The sequence below is a fragment of the Schistocerca americana genome, chromosome X (assembly GCF_021461395.2).
Source record: "Schistocerca americana isolate TAMUIC-IGC-003095 chromosome X, iqSchAmer2.1, whole genome shotgun sequence".
Classification (NCBI taxonomy): Eukaryota; Metazoa; Arthropoda; class Insecta; order Orthoptera; family Acrididae; genus Schistocerca; species Schistocerca americana.
The window spans coordinates 576,916,735-576,943,098 of record NC_060130.1 but is presented as its reverse complement, the minus strand read 5'-3'; the positions used below and the strand labels follow the sequence as shown (position 1 = coordinate 576,943,098).

Genomic DNA, 26,364 nt, shown 5'->3' with positions numbered 1-26,364 from the left:
AAATACGCCTCCCCCTTCACTGTCCAGCCTGTCTCTGCGGGATACATTCCAATCTGAGTTTAGAATTTCATTACTGTTTACATCTGGTTTCAGCCAACTTTCTGTCCCGATTACTATGTGGGCATTGTGACCGCTTATTAATGAGAGCAGTTCTGGGACCTTTCAATAGACGCTCCTGCAGTTTACTATTACCACATTAATATTGTCATTCCCTGTTGCGTTTTGCCTACTGCTACCTTGTCGCGTCTCAGGAGGCGCCTTGTCGGGCCAAGGGAGGGAATTCTCTAACCTAAAAAACCCACATGTGCACTCCACACGTACTCCGCTACCCTTGTAGCCACTTCCTGCGTGTAGTGCACGCCTGACCTATTCAGGGGGACCCTACATTTCTCCACCCGTTAGCGGAGGTCGAGAAATTTGCACCCCATATCTCCGCTGAATCGTCTGAGCCTATGGTTTGAGTCTTCCACACGGCTCCAAACCAGAGGACCGCGATCGGTTCTGGGAACGACAGTAGAAATAATTAGGTCAGATTCCACCCCACGAGGGAGGATTTCCGTCTTCACCAATTCCGCCTACCGCCTGTATGAGCTGAGGATGACCTCTGAACCCAGACGGCAGGAGTCATTGGTGCCGACATGAGCAACAATTTGCAGTCGGGTGCACCCAGTGCTCTCTATCGCCGCCGGCAGGACCTCCTCCACATCTCGGACGAGACCCGCGGCAAGCAGACAGAGTGAACACTGGCCTTCTTCCCCGACCTTTCCGCTATTTCCCTAAGAGGCTCCATCACCCGCCTAACATTGGAGCTCCCAATCACTGATAAACCCCTCCCCCCATGTGCCTGCTTCGACCTTGCTGAAGGAGCGGCCAGATGTCCACTCACAGGCAGAGCGGGAGATGCCACACGGCCAGCCTCCACATTGACCCTCCGCCTCGTGCGACGCGAACGCCGTTGAACCCTCCAATCTTCTTGGGGAGAGGGTGGCCCAACCGCGCCCGGTACCTGTGAAGATGTCTCGACAGCAGGGACCGTGGGTGAAGCATGTAACACCTGGGGTGTACCATGCGACGCACCAGACTCCCCACTGCCGCTACACTCCGAGGCAGCAGCCTGAAGACGGCTGATCGCGGCCATCAGCACGTTCAGCTGTTCGCGAACAGTGGCCAGCTCCTCCTGCGTCCGTAAACAGCAGTCACACATCCTACCCATCCTAAGAAATCAACAATTTACTGTAGAGAGTTAAGTAATCAACTTTTAACTAGACTGCTAATTCACTAAAGGCGGTTGATAGCTGACTAAACTGTGGTTTCTAGAACTTCTTGTTGGAAACAATGAAAATAAGTACTAACTGTCTCTGGACTTTATTCAAAACAAACACGAAATCTATGGAACACTATTACTAGTACTCGAAAATTAAAGCTTCCTAAAAGCAAAAACACACGGAAAAAGAAGTGACAAGTAAGAAAAACACAGTTAATACTTAAATTTACGTAGCTTGCTGCACAGGAGATGTGAAGCAGACGGCAGTTACGACGACACTGGCAGCATGTAGAACAAAGCACGAATTATAACAAAATGCTAGAAATCGTCACAATCAAGCTACAGTAGCCCATTACAAACAATACTGTAAGGTGCTTAAAATGTTATTAGGAAGGCAAAGACTATGTGGTACGCAAGTAGAATAGCTAATTAAAATTAAAACCATATGGTCAGTTGTGAAGGAAGTGTCTGGTCAGCAGCGCAAGGTCGACGATATATAGTCAGTTCGTAGTAAAAATATTTCTGTTACTGATAAGTCAGAAATATATACAGTATTTAACAATCATTTTCTGAGCATTACTGGTGCATTAAGTAAAAACTTACTTTCTGCAGGGAATCATGTAACTCTGTTGGAAAACTCTTTTCTGAGACTGATGTCTCTGATAGTGACAAGTGGAAGATTGATTAAATAATTAAATCACTGAAGACTAAGGACTCTCATGGATATGATGGAGGGCCTAGCAGAATACTTAAGTACTGTGCTGCACATGTTAGCCGTGTATTTAGCCACATTTGTAATTTTTCCTTTAGGAATGTCAGTTTCCTGAACGATTGAAGTACTGAATAGTAAAGCCGCTTTTTTTCTATGCCATCAGTGTTTGCTAAAGTTATTGAAAAGGCTGTGTATGTAAGGATTATTGATCATTTTATATCAGACGATTTGCTATCAGATGTACTGTTCGGCTTCAGAAGTCATTTAACAACTGAAAATGCTATATTCTCTTTTCTCTGTGAGGTACTGGATGGGTTAAACGAAAGGTTTCGAACGCTAGGCATATTTTTTGATTTAACTAAGGCGTCTGATTGTGTTGATCACCAAATATTGCTCCAGAAGCAGGACCATTATGGAGTACGGGGAGTAGCTCACAATTGGTTCACCTCTTACTTCAGCAACAGACAGCAAAAGGTAATTATTCACAATGTTGAGAATGGCTGTGGTGTGGAGTCTGAGTGGGGCACAGTCAAGTGGGGGGTGCCCCAGAGATCAGTGTTGGGGCTACTCCAGTTCCTTATTTATATAAATGATATCCCCTCTAGCATTACAGGTAACTCTAAAATATTTCTGTTTGCTGATGACGCTAGCTTGGTAGTGAAGGATGTTGTGTGTGACATTGGCCTGGTTTCAAATAGTGCAGTTCATGACCTAAGTTCATGGTTTGCAGAAAATAAACTAAATCTAAATCACAGTAAGACTCAGTTTTTACAGTTTCTAAAACACAATTCAACAAAACTTGACGTTTTAATTTCACAGAATGGGCATTTGATTAGTGAGACTGAACGGTTCAAATTTCTAGGTGTTCAGATAGATAGTAAACTGTCGTGGAAAACCCACGCTCAGGATCTTGTTCAAAGACTTAGTGCTGCTACTTTTACTATCCGAATGGTATCTGAAGCGAGTGATCGTTCGACAAGAAAATTAGTCTACTTTGCTTATTTTCATTCGCTTATATGGTGTGGTAATATATTATATTTTGGGGTAATTCTTCCCATCCCAAAAGGATATTTTTGGCTCAGAATGGGCGGTTCGGGCAATAAGTGGTGTAAGTTCATGTATCTGGGTATTTTGACATTGGCCTCTCAAGTTATATATCACTTACTGTCATTTCTTGTTAACAATATTAGCTTATTCCCAAGAATAAGCAGTTTTCACTCAGTTAATACTTGGCAGAAATCAAACCTGCATTTTTATCGTACTTCCTTAACTCTTGTGTAGAAAGGTGTGCAGTATACCGCTGCATTAATTTTCAATAAGCTACCACTCGAATTCAAAAATCTTAGCAGTAATCCACGCGCTTTCAAATCGAAACTGAAGAGTCTCCTCATGGGTAACTCCACCTATTCTCTCGAGGAGTTCCTTGAAAAATTAAGCTGATTCTTGTTGTATAGTTATTTGCGTTTACTTAAACTTATGGATTGACTTTTTCGGGTTCATAAACACTTTATTTTTACCTGTTATTACTTTTATGTGGTAATTTCATGTACTGACATGGTCCATGACCTTGGAGATTTGCTCTTCAATTTGGTCCTACGGAACTTGGCGTGTAAATAAAATAAATAAAATACACATCTCTACCGTCAACGTACATCTGCTACTCAATTACGTGGACTTGTGAAGTCCAGAAAAATTTCCTGAATGAATGCTATGTAGTCTACCGAAAGACTTCGTCGTGGTCAGTCAGAGAACAGAAGTGGCCCAACACGTCAAACGACTTCCACAGCGTGCATCCCAAATCACACAGAAAATGTAAGTGTAAGAAAGTTCCTCCAGTTAATATATTATATTTTTGAGGAATGGATAATTATGAGTTCTAGAAAAACCAGCATAGTACAGTAATTAGTCAGCACATTTAATAATATCTTTGGAGTACTCTGTCGGTACTTCGGGAAAAGTAGGAACATCAAAAACTGAAATGCACTGTACTGATCTTGCACAGCAATATTTATTTTATAGTACGGCTATCTAGGTAACTGTGAGGCAACGTAAAACTAAAATAATAATCTACACAAGGTCAATGAGACTGTATAACTGTACAAAATTGCTTTTTTCACTGATATAAGACACTTTACGGCACATATTTGGCACAACTAATATTGTTGCATTAGTCAAACAGCTAAAAGATGCATCAGCTCCACATAGTGCCACTCTTGACTCTTTTGAAGCCAGCAGCCTATTTTCCAATTTTCCTGTTCGATAGGCTACAGAAATTTCGAAGGAATTGTTACATGAAACCTGAACAAATGCAGTGGAGACAGAGGAAATAAAAATGGCAGCTGAGACTTGTTATAAACGAAGTTATTTCCAGTTTCAAGAGACCCTGTAAACTGCACAATATGTCAGTTGTCATGGTAATTGATTTTCCTCTGAGTCCCTTATTAGCTGAAACGTTTACGAATAATTTTGAATAAATATTTATAGATAAAGAACCCGTAAGTGTCCTAAACTACTACACAGGATCAGGTATGTAGAAGATATACTCTGCTGGTGGACAGGTACTACCAGACAAATAAATTTTTTCCACATTTAAATTCGAAACTCAGTAAAACTAATTTTACAGTGGAATTTGGAGGAGACTCAGTCAACTATCTAGATATTACCCTTGACATTAGGAAACAAAAACTTTTGTTTAAGACATACTGCAAAGTAATTCCTACAGACAGTAATACTTACCAAGTCCTGGCATGCTGTGATACACGAACATGTAGGCTTCGACTCGCTGGAGCACTACATGCTGTCTGTACCACAAATCAGATCACATTCTTAAAGTGTACTATAAGTAATTATTGGTATTTCACACAGTACTGATTATAGTCCCATCCTAACTGATATACTTGGGAGAAAGAAGATGGAGGATACCAGCACTTCTGTCTCCTCCTCAGTAGGCACTAAGTCACACTGACAACAAATGTGCGCCCATGCTGTATGTAGGTCAGATTCACAGATACTTATTAGCAAACTAAATTCCACGTGATACATGTCAGTTTTCTATACTATGAATACTGTTGATCACATTCTATTCAACAGTAAACACAAAATTGCACCTTTAGAACATAGTGGAATTTACAGGATTTTCTGCAATATGTGTGGCAAATTATATGTAGGTCAATTAGGTACACCTATTGTATTGCATTGTATTGTATTGTATGTTAACCGGGGGCCTAGGATGACGGAGAGGCTCCGTCCCCGCCGCAGCCGCAGTGGTCCACAACCCCACAACGACTAAGGCAGACCACTTCACTCCTCCGCCGCCCCACACCGAACCACTCTTTCAGTGTTATTGTGCGATTCGGCCCCCGGTGGAACTTCCGATGTAACATGTGTGGAACATTGGATATCGTGGTGCCACTAAAACAGATACTGTCGTCAACTGGTTTCTTTTGGCCAGCCATAAACTGGCCTACTGGAATGTCTTATGTTACAATCGATAAGAAATCTTGACATGACAGTTTATGATCATTTATCTCAGCTAAAAATGTGTGAGACCCACTGACAAGCAGGTAGATATACTACGATGGAAAACATCCTTGGTTGAGTATCCTCTCCACAAGCCATAGGGTGATGAGAGGCGGAAGGTACGTAGTTACCAGAAACAACTTCCCATTCTACTCGCAGATGGTAGAGCGAAAACACAGGCAAGAGAAAGACATCAAGCGTCTAAAGCGTAGCTTCTCGTTATCTTTTAACACTTTAGTTGAATTCCATAGAAATCATTTCCTGTACAAACAGCAGACTCTAGAATGGGGGGAAATGTTGGTGGCTATTTACAAGGACTGCTGCCTTATTTTCTTCAAACTTTTCCATTTTATGGTTTAACCTTTTCGCACTACAGTACCTGAAACAAAATTACGTTCTTCATGACAAACAACATGAATTATAAAAATACTGATCATTCGAAACGCAACTCAAACTCTTTAAACACGATGTCCTATGAGCCATCATTAGTGGCAGTCTTCTTGACAGTAAGAACGCACCACAAACTAGGTGAAGGATCACCCACTAACACTAATGGAACTATCAGTGCGCCCTACGGAAATGAAATAGCGCTATTACTGCTCAAGTAGTGTGTGAATGTCCTGATGAATAATTTAGCTGCAATATTACAAATTCTCTTGTAAAGTGATTGAAAAGCGACACGTATTATCCGATATACATATTACAAAAATATGCAGTAAGTTCTTAATAAAACACTGGCAAATACTGCCAAGTAACTGTTAATGTTGACGAATGCATAGTTTAGAATGTCATGAAATGCGAAATTTTATTACTTCTTCGCTTCACGATAAATGATTAACAATTAAAGTCATTCAATCTGTGTATGGAATAAATACATCCAAACCAGCAGTGGTTTCCTGATTCGCCGCTTATATGCCGTGCCCTGCTGAAGGCCTGACATAGATTACTTGTTTGAAGTACACGCAGTACTCACCAGCAGCATTATTTGTAGGCTGAGCGCCACGTGCTCCTGCTCGTACATTCTGTGGGGCCTGTCCTCCAGGGCCCTGTGGACCACGGCCGCGATTAGCAGTGCCACTTGGTCCTGAAAAAGACGTCAGTTTTACAGAGGCATCGACAGTTCTAACTGAACGTGAAGTTACACTAATCTACAGCAGGGGTGTAAACGAACATCGGTCATATGAATCAATGAGCAGAGCAAACTGACATCAGAAAACTGGTTATAACTGAATGCTGTTACCGCTGTCCGAATACTGGAAGTATGACACAGAATATCCCCTCGCAACTGTGAAATTGTTTTTCGTAGCAGCTTGTTGTATTACACGAACATCTGAATATGTTTTATGTAGTAGAGAGGACTAGGAGGACTAGAAGTAGCAGTACAAGTAGTATTACTTTGTTATAAATCAGTAAACTCCAGGTTCTTTGAAGACTCGAACTCTCATGTACAAAAGAGCTTTAACGTTCTATTAATCCATTCTAAGCAAAAGCTAGTTTTTCATGTACTTCAGTATTTATGACGGCATATCTCCTGCACTATGTGTCTCACAATGATACTGTTTTCAAAGTACATTCAGTAGTATATGTGGATAGTATCTGCAAACTATGTTGCGAAGAAAGTAGCTAGCAAAGAATTAATAAAACTTGATACTTCATGCTAAAGTCTGACCCTATGAACAGCGAAAACGTAGGACCGGTGAGAGATAAGCTCTTCTCCTTTCGTCATTTTGCGGAGGGTGTCCGCGAGAAAATGTTTCGTAAGGGCTTGAAATTATATTTAAATTTTTCGAGGAAGTTGATAAGTCCTCTCATTCTCAAATACTGAATGAATGTAGACGGGGTATTTGGGCGCCTCAGGACAAACAGTTTCCAACCATAACATTCGCATAACACTAACATTTAAAATAAAATTGTCTCTCTTAATGAATACATAATAAAAGCATTTAAAACTGTTAAATTCGGTAAATAATTATGGGAAATATTGACATAAATTTTTCTGCCCTGCAAGCCATTAGCTAGGATATCTGCAAAAGATATTGGTATACGGTATAGCGGTTAGTAATCGATGCTATTATTCAGTTATTAGATTTAGCTGGCTTCATACAAGCTGTAATTCTTCCTCGCAAATATTTTAAATAACGCAGTTTTAGAGAACAAACAATTTCTTTAAATGCCTTTATTCAAATTAACCGGATGGAATTATATCTGCATTCCAACGTACTCATGCCGCAGGCCAGTAAGCGTTCTTGTACGAGTCAACTGTTTCCGAAGTTCTCGAAGCATTTTTGAGGTTTCCAGAATGAAACGCGATGGTCCGTCACCTCGTGGAAAACCAGTCTAGTTCCATCAGATAACAAAAAACTAGAGAGATAGCGTCTTGACAGTTTTTATCTTAATAAAAATGTTTTTGTGAGGTTTACATACACTACTGGCCATTAAATTTCTACATCACAAAGATGACGTGCTACAGACGCGAAATTTAACCAACAGGAAGAAAATGCTGTGATATGCATATGACTAGCTTTTCAAAGCATTCACACAAGTTTGGCGCCGATAGCGACACCGACAACGTACTGGCATGAGGAAAGTTTCCAACAGATTTCTCATACACAAACAGCAGTTGACCGGCGTTGCCTGGTGAAACGTTGTTGTGATGCCTCGTGCAAGGAGGAGAAATGCTTACCATCAAGTTTCCGACTTTGATGAAGGTCGGATTATAGCCTATCGCGATTGCGGTTTATCTTATCGTGACATTGGTGCTCGTCCAATGACTGTTAGCAGAATATGGAATCGGTAGGTTCAGGAGGGTAATACGGAACACCGTGCTGGATCCCAACGGCCTCGTATCACTAGTAACCGAGATAACAAGCATCTTATCCTCATGGCTGTAACGGATCGTGCTGTCACGTCTCGATTCCTGAATCAACAGATGGGGACGTTTGCAAGACAACAACCATCTCCACGAACAGTTCGACGATGTTTGCAGCAGCATGGACTATCATCTCGGAGACCATGGCTGTGGCTACCCTTGACGCTGCATCACAGACAGGAGGGCCAGCGATGGTGTACTCAACGACGAACCTGGGTGCACGAATGAGAAAAAGTCATTTTTTCGGATGAATCTATTTTATGTTTACAGCATCATGATGGTCGCATCCCTGTTTGGCGACATCGCGGTGAACGCTCATTGGAAGCGCGTATTCGTCATCGCCATACTGGCGTATCACCCAGCGTGATGGTATGGAGTGCCACTGGTTACACGTCTCGGTCACCTCTTGTTCGCATTGACGGCATTTTGAGCAGTGGACATTACATTTCAAATGTGTTACGACCCGTGGCTCTACCCTTTATTCGATCCCTGCGAAACCCAACATTTCAGCTGGATAATGCACGATCGCATGTTGCAGATCCTGTACGGGCCTTTCTGGATACAGAAAATGTTTGACTGCAGCCCTGGCCAGCACTTTCTCCAGATCTCTCACCAATTTAAAACGTCTGGTCAATGGTGGCCGAGCAACTGGCTCGTCGCTATACGCCGGTCACTACCCTTGATGAACTGTGGTATCATGCTGAACATGCATGGACAGCTGTACCTGTACACGCCATCCAAGCTCTGTTTGACTCAATGCGCAGGCGCATCAAGGCCGTTATTACGGCCAGAGGTGGTTGTTCTGGGTACTGATTTCTCAGGATCTATGCATCAAAATTCCGTGAAAATGTGATCACCTGTCAGTTCTAGTATAATATATTTGACCAATGAATACCCGTTCATCATCTGCATTTCTTCTTGGTGTAGCAATTTTAATGGCCAGTAGTTTAGCTTAAGGGTGAACCGTTTTCAATTCAGATACCTTGATTTGTAGTTTTTAGGTATGCCGCTTTAACAATTTGCTGACATGAAAAGTTACCTCGCCCGTGAAAATCACAGGTGTTAAGACTGATTGTTGACATTGCTGTACGGAACCTATTGCATACTGGTGGGTTTATCGTGGATGCCAGTGTTCAGAGCAAAAAGTGATTAATTCTGTGGCTCACAAGAAGTTAAAATGTAAGCAGCCAAGTAGATGTTAACGACAAAACGCCCATGTTCCCACAAGCCGGAACGCAGCATCATAATAAAAAAATTAAGTTCTGCATGTTCCATCAGAAGATGGGCCTGAAAAAGCTTACAATGGTTTACATCAGTTTACAGCTTGAACATCTAGCTATTTTTCGACATAATCACCATTTCTCTCGATGCATTTTTGTAGACGTTGTGGCAGTTTTTGTATGCCCATGTCATACCAGCTCGCCGCCATGCTGTTCAGAAAGTTATGCACCTCTTCTTTCACCTCGTCGTCGGAACTGAATCGCTTTCCGGCCAAATGTTCTTTTAACCTAGGGAATAGGTGATAAGTCACTGGGCGCCAAGTCAGGACTATAGGGTGGGTGGGTGATTATGTTCCACTGAAACTGTTGCAGGATATCAACGGTATGCCGAGCGATGTGTGGGCGAGCGTTGTCATGGAGAATATGTATTCCCTTGCTCAACATTCCTGTTCTCCGGTTTTGAATTGCCCATTTGAGTTTTTTCAGAGTCTCACAGTACCTGTCAGCGTTAATTGTGGTCCCAGCGATTCAGCTCGGACGACGAGGTGAAAAGAGAGGTTCGTAGCTTCCTGAACAGCATGGCGGCAAGCTGGTATGACATGGGCATACAAAAATAGCCACAGCGGTGATGTAATCCATTGTAGAAATAAACAGGTTTATGTTCTTATAAAAAAATAGGAGACCTTACTTTTGCTATTACCATCGTAGTTTATGAAAAGTAACTGGCCTCTGCTATCTGTATCTGAATAAAATTAGTACTACGTCACGTACTCTGAAATATTCAAAGTGGATACGCTGGAACATCACATTTATAACGGTAACTAAAAACACTTGTGTGTGCAATGTGTCGAAAAAAAGTGTAGAGCTTGTGACACGGTCCAATCTAAACAAGAGTACACTCTTAAAGACAAAGAATTTCACAGAAAATTAGAAGATTTTTGGAATGATCAGAATGGAAGACTGTTTCGGCATCAGTACGAAGGGAGACTATCTCGAGCAGCAGACCAGCACATACATTCAGTCCACTCGAATATTCGTTTCATCATAGAAATGAAAAAGGATGGCTACCCTACCTTACTTGATGTATTGCTGAGATGAAAGGTTGATGGTACGTGGGCGATGGCTTTTATAGGAACACTACTACCACTCACTTGTACCTACAGGTTCATAACTGACGCCATACGGCTCTGCGTGAAGGGGTACTTCGTATCTTTTTTCACATGGCCCACGTCACCTGAGTTCCTAACAGTGCTAGCTGAGTTAGCCCATCTTGAAGTCACTATTTGTCAGAATGTTTATACTGAAAGACCAATCAGACGTGCAGTGCGCTACCGACCGTAACCGTGCAACGGGCGAGTGACGCTAACACAGAGTTCGCTCAAAGCCTACAGTTTTTTACCTTACGCAGGGAGCGTTTCCAACGGGATTGATCGTATTTTGCGGAAAGATGATGTGAAATGTGTTTTTCGACCACCATCTAAAGCACGGAGATTCTGGCATGCACTTCCAACTGATGGAACAGTGTTATTACGGAAGCAGTTGAAATAAAATTAGCAAGTAACGTATTAAATACATATAGAAGTTTCTGCTTAAATTCTACATGGACTCCTGGTCTCTCCATGCTACCTCAGCCTTTGGTTATTAGTTTTCAACATCGGTAGCGTCAGACGGTGGTCATCTCTGTTAGTGTGGTGGCGTTAGTATTTTGTGTGTGTGTGTGTGTGTGTGTGTGTGTGTGTGTGTGCTGAGATGTGTGTGTGTGTGTGTGTGTGTGTGTGTGTGTGTGATCTTCCCGGAATTGCTCTGCAAACCAGGGTTTTAAATTCCCTTGCACTGCGTGTAACGCCGGAAATGCATATCCTCCTATTTCCATCTATTGTAATATAAATTTTTTTCCTTATTTTGTTACCAGAAGATATGACATTTCTGTGTCTTCATATATTGTAATTGTTTTACTATATATATGCAGCCGGCCGCGGTGGTCTCGCGGTTAAGGCGCTCAGTCCGGAACCGCGCGACTGCTACGGTCGCAGGTTCGAATCCTGCCTCGGGCATGGATGTGTGTGATGTCCTTAGGTTAGTTAGGTTTAAGTAGTTCTAAGTTCTAGGGGACTGATGACCACAGAAGTTAAGTTCCATAGTGCTCAGAGCCATATATATGCATTTATGTCGATGTATAATTGGTTTGTTTTGTAAATATTATTTGTATTTTTATGCTGGGTCTGGCCTAGGGAAAACTGTGCTATCGGACTATTACATCGATAGGTCGTGTCGAGAACCAGTGTTTAGGATCTTTGGTAGTGTTAACTCTGCCGCATGGAGCGCGGGCAGAGGGACTCTTGCTGGTGTAGGGCGGTGGAGCAGGTATGTTGTGTGACGCTCCCGCGAGTTGCCGCGCTTTCGGGGTTTGGCAGCATGTAATTGCGCTCGACTTGCTATGATAGTTTCTGACACGGTGTCGCGGACGGGAAGCATTAGCTGGCGCACATCAAGAGCCCGTTTCGCCTGGTGACCGTGTCGAGAAGAAGGCGCGCCAACATCCAGCTTCTGCAACAGCGACGGCCGACAATGAGTGACTGTCGCCACCTCCTTGATCGACGACTTCAAACCTTCAATCAACCAACAAGGAAGACTGAAAGCATGTAATGTTTTAGAACTGTATGGCAGACCTCAGCTTTTTCAAACTGTTGCATCACAAAAATTCAGCAACTTAGCATGAACCTTTGTTGCTCATTGTCTCAATTGCATTACCAAGTAGGGTCTCTTCCTTTTCCGGAATGAACCCGAGTGTCGTTGAAATTCATACGCCAGCATTAAAGTAATATCATTCCATTTCACTGCTATAATTTCAAAGTTCAGTTAAAGTATTCATAGCTGGCCACAATATTTAGATTACACAAGCAGAAATTAAGAGTGCGAGTTTTGTTACCATATTTTTAGCTTACCTGTGACTGCAGCTGAGTCTTTTGTTGATAATACGTAAAATTATTTTGTAATCAGAATTTAGTAGCGAAAGAGGCCGAAAATTGTTTAAATTGGTTTTGCCTTTACTCTTAGGAATCAGTACTATTTTACTTTCCATAAACTCTGCAGGGACCGGTTTTCCGTTCAGGACCTCATTTGCCATGGAAGTGATCTTGTCCCCAATTATAGACCAGTAGCGGGCATAAAACTCCACAGGGAGGCCTTCAAGTCCCGGAGATTTTTTGGGAGGTGAGTTACGCACTGCCTCATGCACTTCATCTTTAGTAGTAGGTGACAGGATGTCAGCGTTGTCTGTTCCCGACAATTGTGGACCTAAAATAGCGAGAAAGTCCTCGAGAGCTGCATCTTCCACTGTGGTAGGGGCATATAAGGTTTCATAGTACCTGTGGACTTCGTCCGGCATTTGTTTTTGGCATGTGAGCCTCGTACCAGTATGCGTCTGGACTTCATCAATTAAAGTTAGACGTCTGTTTTTAGCATGCCGCACCAAGTGATACAGAGAAGCTATTTCATCTGCTACGATTGATGTGGCTTTCGATTTAATTTTGAGACACTCCATCTGTTACCGTTTAATGCTTAATAACTTGGCTTTTATTTTTTTGATATCATTCAGACGAATTACGTCATCATGGGCCTGTTGATGTAAGTCTCTTAAAACTTTATAATAAAACTCCATTGTATTCCTCAACTCCCTGTGCCTCGCTGCACTATACTGCATGACAACTTTCCGCAGCCTTGGTTTAGCCCTCCTAGTCCACCAGTCAATGACTGTTGGGTGCTTGTCTACTGTGCGGAGGCACATAGTCCACGTTACTCTTATTTCCTGTTCCAGTTCTTCGTCAGTTAAAACAGAGATATTTAAATTCCATTGGCCTCTGAATCGACGGGTTGGCTGTACACTTAAATTAAAGCAAGTTAAAAGCGTACTGTCATCGCTAAAATACACGGGAATAGTTTCAACGTTTAATAAATAATTTTGCAAATTTGGTGATACGTAAATTCAATCTAGTCTGCTGCGGGAGTGGCTGGTTATATACGTGAACCCGACTGACGTCGGGTGCTGAAGTTCCCACACATCCTTAAGGTGTAGATCACTTACTAACTTTTTTAACTGTGGCGAGTAGTTGAAGTTGGGTTGTTGATCTTTCTGGTTTAAAACACAATTAAAATCTCCACCTAGTATAAGAGAACACGGATTTTTCCTCAATAAATAAATCAGTTCATCTTGAAAAAACTTCCCACGATCCAAAAATGGTTCAAATGGCTCTGAGCACTATGCGACTTAGCTTCTGAGGTCATCAGTCGCCTAAAACTTAGAACTAATTAAACCTAACTAACCTAAGGACATCACACACATCCATGCCCGAGGCAGGATTCGAACCTGCGACCGTAGCGGTCGCGCGATTCCAGACTGAAGCACCTACAACCGCTCGGCCACACCGGCCGGCAGGTCGTAACACATCTGAAATGTAACGTCCACTGTTCAAAGTGCCGTCAATGCGAACAAGAGGTGACCGAAACGTGTAACCAATGGCACCCCATACCATCACGCCGGGTGATACTCCAGTATGGCGATGACGAATACACGCTTCCACCGCGTTCACCGCGACCATCATGACGCTGTAAACAGAAACTGGATTCATCCGAAAAAATGACGTTTTGCCATTCCTGCAGCCAGGTTGTTGAGTACACCATCGCTGGCCCTCTTGTCTGTGATGCCGCGTCAGGGGTAACCGCAGCCATGGTCTCCGAGATGATAGTCCATGCAGCTGCAAACGTCGTCGAACTGTTCGTGCAGATGGTTGTTGTATTGCAAACGTCCCCATCTGTTGACTCCGGGATCGAGACGTGGCTGCACGATCCGTTACAGCCATGCGCTTAAGATGCCTGTCATCTCGACTGCTAGTGATACAAGGCCGTTGGGATCCAGCACGGTGTTCCGTATTACCCTCCTGAACCCACCGATTCCATATTCTGCAACAGTCATTGGATCTCGACCAACGCGAGCACCAATGTCGCGATACGATAAACCGCAATCGCGATAGGCTACAATCCGACCTTTATCAAAGTCGGAAACGTGATGGTCCGCGTTTCTCCTCCTTACACGAGGCATCACAACAACGTTTCACCAGGCAACGCCGGTCAACTGCTGTTTGTGTATGAGAAATCGGTTGGAAACTTTCCTCATGCCAGCACGTTTTAGGTGTCGACACCGGCGCCAACCTTATGTGAATGCTCTGAAAAGCTATTCATTTGCATATCTGAGCATCTTCTTCCTGTCGGTTAAATTTCGCGTCTGTAGCACGTCATCTTCGTCGTGTAGCAATTTTAATGTCCAGTAGTGTAAGATTGGCAGATGAGGCATGCTTAAATCAAAACCAGTTCCTATTTCAACAGGCTCTGTACTGTCAGTCAGAAGTATTAGCGACAGGGCTTCCTCACAGCCTCTTATTAGCTGAAATGCTTATAAATAATTCTGAACAATCATTTTTGGATAAAGTGCTCGTAAGAGTTCCAAAATGAAATACAGGACCAGGTATGTAGACGATGTGCTGCGCCAGTTGATTGGTACCGCCAGACAAACAAATTTTTCTAACAGTTAAATTCGCACCTCAATAAAATTAAGTTTTGAATGAGATTGGGAGGAGACTCAATCAACTTTCCAGACATTATTATATGTATTAACAAGCAAAAACAATAAATTTAAGACATACAGTAAAGTAATTACTACGTGCCAATTCCTAGCATCCTGTGTCACACGAACATACAGCATTCGACTCCGTGGAGCACTCCCTGCTATCTATACTAGAAACCTAATCAGATTCTGAAAGTGAATGATAAATAACTATAGCAATATTGATTACAGTCCTACCCTAACTGACAACAAACTTCCTAGAAACAAGCGCGAGGATAACAGCACATGTGCATCCTTCTCAGTAGGCATAAAATCGCAATGAAAACAAATGGGCCACCTTGCTGTATGTAGGTGGGACTTCACATATACTTGTCATCAAACTAAAATACAGTTCACATACTTCCAGTTCCAACACTAGGAATACTATTACCAACGTTTTGTTCAAGAGTAAAGCCAAAATTACACCATTACAGCACAGTGGAATTTATAGGATTTCCAGGAACTTGCGTGGCAAACTATATGTATGTCAGTTAGCTAGGCTATGGTTACTGAACTGACTGAACAGGAAAGGACCTGGATACTGAAAACGAAGGATTCCACTTTTGCTAAACGTGCTCTGAATGAATGTCATTTTTGTGATGAAAAATACGATATGATCCATAGAACATGGGGGTTACTGGACTGACTGACCATGAACGAAGCTGGATAATGAAAGAGAAAGATTCCTCCTTTGCTGAACATGTTCTGAGTGAATGTCATTTTTGTCACAGTAAATGTGATAATGTCCACAGAACAAATAAACGTCAGTTAATAATTTTCTCACCGTAACATAATATGCTTGTTGTGGATAGTGTAACTGTTTCCCACGGACGTTCCGATGAATTACTTCTCCCACCTGGCCCGACCCCCTCCCATTTTGCCAGTTAATCACATTGTCAGGTTACCTTAGTTACTTAGTAGTCCACACCACTACTCAGTTGTGTACTGTTTTGGTCTGTACATTTTTAGACTTTTTATCTTTGAGTGTAACGTAAAATAATGTCTGCTCATGGCGTCTTTGTGTATTTCAAAGCGCCTGTGGGTTTCGCGTAGATGTTTAGTCCTACATTGTGACATATTTCTGGAAAAACAATCCTCCTGCAGCTATAAGCTCTCTACGATGATGTGTGAACTATATGTCTAGTTTTGAATTATCTGTTGATGGCCTAGAAAGCAGAAGAACCCGGTCCACAACCAATTATAAAATAAATATTGTTGTGGATAATTAATACTGTTTATTTCAACATTTAATATGAAGCACACATTGTTTATTTATCTATCCAAAATTACATATCAGATGAGTATCGACACATGTGTTCCCATTTAGTTACCATGTAAGTGCAAAGACGAATGGTAACGAGAATACTTGTGGAGGCAAAATGCAGCCAAATTTCCTGAACCTGAACTACGTCTCTCACCCCGACGAAGACGCTGTCACATCCTATATGCTATTCGCAAGTCAATTAATACTAGTATTAAGCATAGCTTATCTCACGTTACTTTAACAGAAAAAATATCCAAATGACTGGACAAGATCGTTGGTGACACCTAGGATGTTCTTTGGTACGCAAGACTGTCAATTCGTAAACTAAAGTTCGATATCACTTACTTCTATAAAAGGTGAGAAGCGTAAGAGAGATCGTCCTACATTTGCCCAAAAAGAGGAATATATCGAGGCGCGGTTTCTGCTAAGCTGCAGTTAACAACGTGTCAGTATGACTGACGGACGCAAGAAATTTTTAACATTTGTTCCTGCCGGATTAAAAAAACCAACATTTAAAGATTATTACTTTACACCCTTTTCTGTGGCGTTGGAAAGAGCTTTCGAAGAGAATTTCCGCTGTAACACGTGTCGAACATTGGATTTTGTCGTGCCATTAAGATCAGATACCGATGCTGTCCCAAATGGTTTCTTGTGGTTGACCGCGAAATGGCCTACTGTCAATGTCTTTGATTACTCGAGATCGACGCGAAATCTTGACAGATAGTTTTTGATCACTCATCTCTGCTTAGAAGGTATGTGACCCACTTCAAAGCAGGTGGATATTCTACGAAAAAAGCAACCTTAGTTGTGTCTCCACTCCACAACCAACAGGGTGATGAGTTGTGGAATGTACATGGTTACAAGAATTATATTCCCATTCTATTCTCAAATGGTAGACGAAAATCGCATGCACGAGAAAGACATCAAGTGTCATTTCCTACATAAACCGTAAACTTCCAGTTTGCTGGGAAATCTTGGTGGTTATTTGCAAAGGCAGCTGTCTTATTTGCTTTCGAACTACCTATTTCATGGTTTACGCGGTTTCGCGCTAGTGTACCTGTGAAAAAATTACGTTCTCATTGACAAACAACATGAACTCTACAAATACTCATCATACGCAAAACAATTCAAACTCTTTAAACACGATGTCTTACGAACCATGATTAGAGGCAATGTTCTCGACTATAAGAACGCAGCACAAACTAGGCGGAAAGTCACCCAAAAGTGCTCTACGTAAATGTGATAGCGTTATTACCGTTCATGTTGTATGTGAATGACTCGGTAAACATATTAGCTGCAATATCAGAAATTTCCTAGTATATCTATTGAAAACTGCGAAGTGTTTTGCAGTATGTACAATCAAAATATGCAGTAAGCTCTTAACAAAGCATCAGCAAAGAGCAAATACTGCCTGGTAACTGTGGATGTTGACGAATGAGTAGTTTTGAACGTCACGAAATATGAAAACGTGTTAATCTTTGGCTTTAAAGTAGATAGTTAACTACTGAAGTTATTCTATTTGTGTATGAAACACACGCAACAATAAAAGTTTTGCAACACCTTGGTTCCGAGAGTTCCGGGACCTGTACATAAAATTGGAATAGAGATCAACATAATCATCATTTCCGCCCAAAACCACACATTGCATATTGTACCACAAAACAGCGAGACTTTCAGAGGTTGTAGTCCAGCTTGTTGTACATACTGGTACCTCTAATACCCAGTATCACGTCCTCTTGCATTGATGCATGCCTGTATTCGTCGTGACTCGTGACATATTATCCAAAAGTGTCGTTATCCTGAAGGAAGCCATTCAAAATATGTACAAGATGGACGCGCGAATTGTCCATGAGGATGAATGCCTCGCCACTCTGCTGCCGATATGGTTGCACTATCGGTCGGAGGATGGCATTCACGTATTGTACAGCCGTTACGGCGTCTTCCATAACCACCAGCGGCGTATGTTTGCCCCACATAATGCCACCCGAAGACAACAGGGAATCTCCACCTTGCTGCACTCGCTGGACAATGTGTCTAAGGCATTCATCCTGACCGGGTTGCCTCCAAACACGTCCCGATGATTGTCTGGTTGAGGGCATATGCGACACTCATCGGTTAAGGGAACTTGATGCCCATCCTGAGCGGTCAATTCGGCATGTTGTTGGGCCCATCTGTACTGCGCTGCATGGTGCCGTTGTTGCACCATGGACGTCGGCAGTGAAGTTGCGAATCATGCAGCCCATTGTGCACAGTTTGAGTCGTAACACGACGTCCTGTGACTGCACGAAAAGCATTGTTCAACATGGTGACGTTGCTGTCAGGTTTTCTCCGAGCCACAATCCGTAGGTAACGGTCATCCACTGCAGTAGTAGCAGTAGGCGGCCTGAGCGAGGCATGTCATCGACAGTTCCTGTCTCTCTGTATATCCTCCATGTCCGAACAACATCGCTTTGGTTCACTCCGAGACACCTGGACACTACCCTTGTTGAGAGCCCTTCCTGGCACAAATTAAAAATACGGAGGCTATCGAACCACGGTATTGGCCGTCTAGGCATGGTTGAACTACAGACAAGACGAGCCGTGTACCTCCTTCCTCGTGGAATGACTGGAAGTGATCGGCTGCCTCCGTCTAATAGGGGCTGCTCATGCATGGTTGTTTACATCTTTGGGTGGGTTTAGTGACATCTCTGAAAAGTCAAAGGAACTGTGTCTGTGATACAATATCCACAGCCAACATCTGTCTTCACGAATTCTGGGAACCGGGATGATGCAAAACTTCTTTTGTCGTGTGTAAATACATCCGAGCATATAGTGACCTCATACAGATCTGCCGCTTCTGTGTCGTGCCATGCGCAAGTCTTGACATTTGTTACTCGTCTGTAGCACACGTACTACTCACCAGGTTCCATACGCATACGTTGAGTTACACGGACAGAAATCTGTGGGGCCTCAGCTCCGGCGTTCTGCGGAATTGGCATACGAATGGTATTACCACTTGGTCCTGAAAAAGACGTCAATTTTACAGAGGCATCGACAGTCCCAAATGATCTTCCAGAAACACTAATTTACAGTAAGAATGTAAACTAAGAGTGGTCATACGATTGACAGATCAGAGCAAATTATCATCAGTAAAATGATTAAAACTTAATGCGAATCCCGCTGTGTTAATGTTCGACGTTTGACACCAAATATTCTCTCGCAACTGTGACAAGGTTTTTGCAGCTGCTTGTTGTATTACATATACATATGAATATGTTAAGAGAACTAGAAAAAAGAGAGAGAAAAATATTAAGAAAAATTCTAGGTCCTGAGAAAAACAAGGAAAACAGGTGGATTAAAAGGAGAAATGAAGACCTATACAAAAATACAGAAAAGATCACAGATACAATGAGGAAGAGACGGTTAAAATTTTATGGACATTTAAAAAGAATGGAAGAAACACGAATTACAAAGAAAATTTTTAATTACGTTAGTAAGCTGAAAAACACCGTAGGATGTATAGAAGCAGTAAAGAAAGACGCCAACAAAATAGGTGCTACAGAAGAAATAATACGTGACAGGAATAACTTTAGGCTACTTATAGAAAACGCAAACTATGAAGAAGATGCGCCAAAACCTCGACCCAAGAGAGTGTGGACACATGAGCAGAGACGAGCAGTTGGCGAGAAAATGAAGAAGTACTGGGAAGAACGGAAGAAAAAGAAACACCATAAGTCTTAAGTTGTATGCGGTCCATAGCTGGCCAAATTCATAATTTAAAAAAAATGAATATGTTTTACCAAACAGAGAGGATTAGGACGGCCAGTAGTAGTAATTTATAATAAACCAGTAAACTTCTTATTCTTTAAAATTCGAACTCCCATGTATAAAACAGGTTGAAACTTTTGATTACTTTACAAATGGATTAATGCGTTACATAATGGAATTTAAGCATGTAATCGAGAAAAAATGTAGGTAAGTTTCGAAATTATACTTTGTTTTGGAAGTCGGTAAGTGCTCTCATTACGGAACTCTGGATGTACGATAGTCTGGCTAATTTGAGCTCCATTTTAAGCAAAAGCTATTTTCCCGCACATCTCAGTGTTTACGAATACGTATGTCCTGATCTGTGTTTCGTAAAATGATATAATTTTGGAGGTACATTCAGTGGTATATGTGGGTACTGTCTGGAAAGTTTGTAGCAGAAAGTCGGTAGCAGACATTTAATAAAACTTCATGCCTGATGCTGGAGTTTATATAAACAGCGAAAAAGCAGTATGCGATAAACTTTTCGCCTTTCATTATTTTCTGGAGGATGTCAGCGAGAAAAACCCTCTTAAGGGTTTGAAATTATGGGTAAAACTTATTGGAAGTTGCTATGTGATCTCATGCTCAAATACTGGATGAATATAATCCAGGTATTTGCGCGAAGTCTATTACGCTGTCTCCAGAAAAACACACTGCTTCTAAATGTTTTACTGGTCTTATTGTAGGCCGCGCGGAGTGGCCGTGCGATTAGAGGCGCCATGTCACTGATTGCGCGGCCCCTCCCGTCGGAGGTTCGAGTCCTCCCTCGGGGATGGGTGTGTGTGTTGTTCTTAGCATAAGTTAGTGTAAGTTAGTTTAAGTAGTGTGTATGTCTAGGGACCGATGACGGCAGCAGTTGGGTCCCTTAGGAATTAACACACTTTTTTTTTTTGTCTTACTGTGGGCACTGGAATTTTTAAATTCCGTCCATAATTATGGCAAATATTGAAAATTTTTATTCACACAACTCTTCAACTGACGATGGTTGACAGAATGACTGGTGTGCATCCTACTTATGTTAACATTTGTCCTCTGTCAACATCAGCAAGTGGATGTGTTCCATTACCCCGAGAATCTGCATTGAGTGCTGGGAGCCTCAACGTCAAGGTTGTGTTGTGTAATTAATAACGTTGTGTTTCAGTGATTGGTACACTGTGATACATTTTCGAATAGGTATTTAGGAGAGGAAATGAATTTCCGAATAAAAAATACAGGGTGCCACTTAAAAAAGTCATACTGCTGTTCATATCTTTGTAAAAAACAAAGCTACAACTAAGGCAATCATGCTGATTGATGTCCCCCTGATGGCTAAAGAACATTTGCTTGAAAAATTTTGTAATTTGTTATTTAGGGTGGTCAGGATAAATAGAACACCCTGTATATACAATTATAATAATAATGATAAACTTTAAACCTACTCTTTCTCCCCCCCCCCCGCCCCTCTCTCTCTCTCTCCCTCCCCCTCCCTACCCCCTCTCTCCCTCCCTCTCTCTCTCTCTCTCTCTCTCTCTCTCTCTCTCTCTCTCTCTCTCTCTCTCTCTCTCTCTCTCCCCCCCCCCTCCCTCCCTCTCTCCCCCCCTCTCTTTTTCACACACACACACACACACACACACACACACACACACACACAACCTTTCGCATAAATTATTAATCTCAGGCATAACCATAACACTATAAAAATCGTAATTTTTGCGTAAATATTTTGCCTACATTAAGTTGTATATAGTTGCAGGTGACAAACGCTAAAGAAAGAAAGACACTGTAAAAACGCAATACAGCAGGAAAACCACACCATGTGGTAAGAAGGTATGAATACACAATTTGATGTGCTCTTCAAAAATTAGTAATTACGATTTAGAAACTAATATTTATATGTATTTAAACAGTAAAGAACATTTCTTACGTTTAATGGCCATAATGATAAAAAAAAGCCACTGATGATGCTGCAACTGCATTGAAAGATATCTGGGACAAAAAACAAAATTGTATTTTGTTAAAGGCGGACACCGTCCTAAATCATATGTTATTGTTAAAGAAAACACCGACTTTTAGCTTCAACCTGAAGATGGTTATCTCGACGCCCTGCCTGGTATTTTCAAGCAAGCTCTACAACAATTTGCGGAACACTACAGCAAAGTTACACCACACTATTTTAAATATAAAATTCTACAGAATCTTTCTTTCACATTATGTAATACCTAACTATATACATGTGAATGTAAACAGTATGTCACCTGCAGCCCAACATGCTAAACACAAAGCTGAAACTGAGTGGCTGAAGCAATAAATTAGGTGCCTACATACAAAAAAGCAGGACCTCCAAGTTGAACTATTCAAAATTCACCTGGAACTAGGAAATCACATCAAAATCTCTGAAATATTTAATGATAATATGAATACAGTCAAACAAAACACAGAAACACACAGAAACACAATGGCAATATAAATTTTAAAGGAATTGTTACATTAAAATTGCAGAAAAAAAAACAGAAAAAATCCTGCCGAGACAGAAGACAGCTGAGACATGCTTAAATCAAAATTATTTCCAATTTCAACATGCTCTGTACCGTCAGTCAGATGTATTAAAAGTGAGATTCCCTCTGAGCGACTTGTTATCTAAAACGTTTATGGGTAATTCTGATCAAAGATTTTTGGATAAACCATTCTGAAATACAATACGGCAACAAGTATGTAGACGATGTATTGTGCTAATGGAACGGTAACCACCAAACAACCAAATTTTTCAACACTTAAATTCTCACATCAGTAAACTTCAGTTTACACTGAAGTTGGGAGGAGACACTCTTCTCAGACATTACCATCGTCATTAGCAAGCAAAAATTATTTACTTAAGACATTCAGCAAAGTAACTTCCACAGACACGGTAACATCTGCCAATTCATAGAATCCTGTGACACACGAACATGCAGCCTTAATTTGATGGAGCATCTAACAGGACATCCTCCTCTAGCGTTACTTTTCCTCGACAGCAGTTGTCGATAACAGTATTATTTTTCGAATTTTGGACAGGTCAGTTTTATCTCAGCTGCTTTTCTGAAAATTTTCATATATATTTATATACAGTATGCTATATTTCAAGCTATAATTTATGAAAAAAATTACTTTATTTTGGATGTTGATCATTAAGTATTAGTTCTTAATGTACAGCTAAAATTATTTTTTAGAGACATTTGAAATTACGAATTATTTGCCACACTTAAAAGTTCTATTATTAATTACGCAGTCTAGTACGGTTTACTATGATTATCTCTGTATTCTTTATGAAATAATGATGGAAACTAATAGAAATTCATTTGTTGAGAAAAATTGTAAACCCTTTGGAATATTGTTATTGCCGCCGAGTAAGACAGTAGTAAGTATGCCTCTGATGTGATCGGACGTGGTTTTGTATTTTGTGGCAAAAATGTAATTTCGGCTTTCTTAATGTGAAAGATCAAGAGACTGTATGATACACAAAAATGTGACAATATATATTAATGTAACAACAAAAATTCTGCAACAACAATCTTCACATTTATTTAGATAAGTTCAACCACGCGGACCTAAAATGTGAGAATTTCAGCTTCAAGAATCAGAACTGAAGCCAACTCTACTGAAAAGATAAGTCAACTAGAAATTTTATTGTAATATTCGCTTCTCACAAATCTCCGTAAAAGACTAATGTGGACAATAGCAGCAAGTAGGAAGAAGGGGCAGATTACAAGCACTACTTGCTATTTGTACTACAAACCAAATCAGTCTCTGAAAGTGAATTATAAACAGTTAATGAAACTGCCCCCCGCCCCCCCCCCCCCTCCCCATGAACCATAGACCTTGCCGTTGGTGGGGAGGCTTGCGTGCCTCAGCGATACAGATAGCCGTACCGTAGGTGCAACCACAACGGAGGGATATCTGTTGACAGGCCAGACAAACGTGTGGCTCCTGAAGAGGGGCAGCAGCCTTTTCAGTAGTTGCAGGGGCAACAGTCTGGATGATTGGTACTGCGAACGGCTAAAAGCAAGGGGAAACTACAGCCGTAATTTTTCCCGAGGGCATGCAGATTTACTGTATGGTTAAATGATGATGGCGTCCTCTTGGGTAAAATATTCCGGAGGTAAAATAGTCCCCCATTCGATAGTAGGAAAAGGAAGAGAAGGAAATGTAGTAGGTGAATATGGATTGGGGGGTAAGAAAAGAAAGAGGAAGCCGCCTGGTAGAATTTTGCGCAGAGCATAACTTAATCATAGCTAACACTTGGTTCAAGAAACATAAAAGAAGGTTGTATACATGGAAGAAGCCTGGAGATGCTGACAGGTTTCAGATAGATTATACACTCCTGGAAATGGAAAAAAGAACACATTGACACCGGTGTGTCAGACCCACCATACTTGCTCCGGACACTGCGAGAGGGCTGTACAAGCAATGATCACACACACGGCACAGCGGACACACCAGGAACCGCGGTGTTGGCCGTCGAATGGCGCTAGCTGCGCAGCATTTGTGCACCGCCGCCGTCAGTGTCAGCCAGTTTGCCGAGGCATACGGAGTTCCATCGCAGTCTTTAACACTGGTAGCATGCCGCAACAGCGTGGACGTGAACCGTATGTGCAGTTGACGGACTTTGAGCGAGGGCGTATAGTGGGCATGCGGGAGGCCGGGTGGACGTACCGCCGAATTGCTCAACACGTGGGGCTTGAGGTCTCCACAGTACTTCGATATTGTCGCCTGTGGTCGGCGGAAGGTGCACGTGCCCGTCGACCTGGGACCGGACCGCAGCGACGCACGGATGCACGCCAAGACCGTAGGATCGTACGCAGTGCCGTAGGGGACCGCACCGCCACTTCCCAGCAAATTAGGGACACTGTTGCTCCTGGGGTATCGGCGAGGACCATTCGCAACCGTCTCCATGAAGCTGGGCTACGGTCCCGCACACCGTTAGGCCGTCTTCCACTCACGCCCCAACATCGTGCAGCCCGCCTCCAGTGGTGTCGCGACAGGCGTGAATGGAGGGACGAATGGAGACGTGTCGTCTTCAGCGATGAGAGTCGCTTCTGCCTTGGTGCCAATGATGGTCGTATGCGTGTTTGGCGCCGTGTAGGTGAGCGCCACAATCAGGACTGCATACGACCGAGGCACACAGGGCCAACACCCGGCATCATGGTGTGGGGAGCGATCTCCTACACTGGCCGTACACCACTGGTGATCGTCGAGGGGACACTGAATAGTGCACGGTACATCCAAACCGTCATCAAACCCATCGTTCTACCATTCCTAGACCGGCAAGGGAACTTGCTGTTCCAACAGGACAATGCACGTCCGCATGTATCACGTGCCACCCAACGTGCTCTAGAAGGTGTAAGTCAACTACCCTGGCCAGCAAGATCTCCGGATCTGTCCCCCATTGAGCATGTTTGTGACTGGATGAAGCGTCGTCTCACGCGGTCTGCACGTCCAGCACGAACGCTGGTCCAACTGAGGCGCCAGGTGGAAATGGCATGGCAAGCCGTTCCACAGGACTACATCCAGCATCTCTACGATCGTCTCCATGGTAGAATAGCGGCCTGCATTGCTGCGAAGGGTGGATATCACTGTACTAGTGCCGACATTGTGTATGCTCTGTTGCCTGTGTCTATGTGCCTGTGGTTCTATCAGAGTGATCATGTGATGTATCTGACCCCAGGAATGTGTCAATAAAGTTTCCCCTTCCTGGGACAATGAATTCACGGTGTTCTTATTTCAATTTCCAGGAGTGTATAATGGTAAGACAGAGATTTAGGAACCAGGTTTTGAATTGTACGACATTTCCAGGGGCAGGTGTGGACTCTGACCACAATCTGTTGGTTATGAAGTGTAGATTAAAACTGAAGAAACTGAAAAAAAAGTGGGAATTTAAGGAAATGGGACCTGGATAAACTGACTAAACCAGAGGTTGTACAGGGTTTCAGGGAGAGCATAACGGAACAACTGGCGGGAATGGGGGAAAGAAATACAGTAGAAGAAAAATGGGTAGCTTTGAGGGGTGAAGTAGTGAAGGCAGCAGAGGATCAAGTAGGTAAAAAGATGAGGGCTAG

At 42.3% G+C, this 26,364-nt stretch overlaps 1 protein-coding gene across 1 annotated transcript in view; it reads right to left on the bottom strand.

Annotated features, from left to right (window-relative positions):
• Positions 1 to 26,364, bottom strand: part of LOC124556184 (basic salivary proline-rich protein 1-like) — a 146,996-nt gene that overhangs the window by 6,204 nt on the left and 114,428 nt on the right. Inside the window, exon 4 of the mRNA XM_047130179.1 lies at positions 6,469 to 6,579. Within this exon, the coding sequence (XP_046986135.1) occupies positions 6,469 to 6,579 (111 nt within the window). The remainder of the gene's footprint in view (positions 1 to 6,468; positions 6,580 to 26,364) is intronic.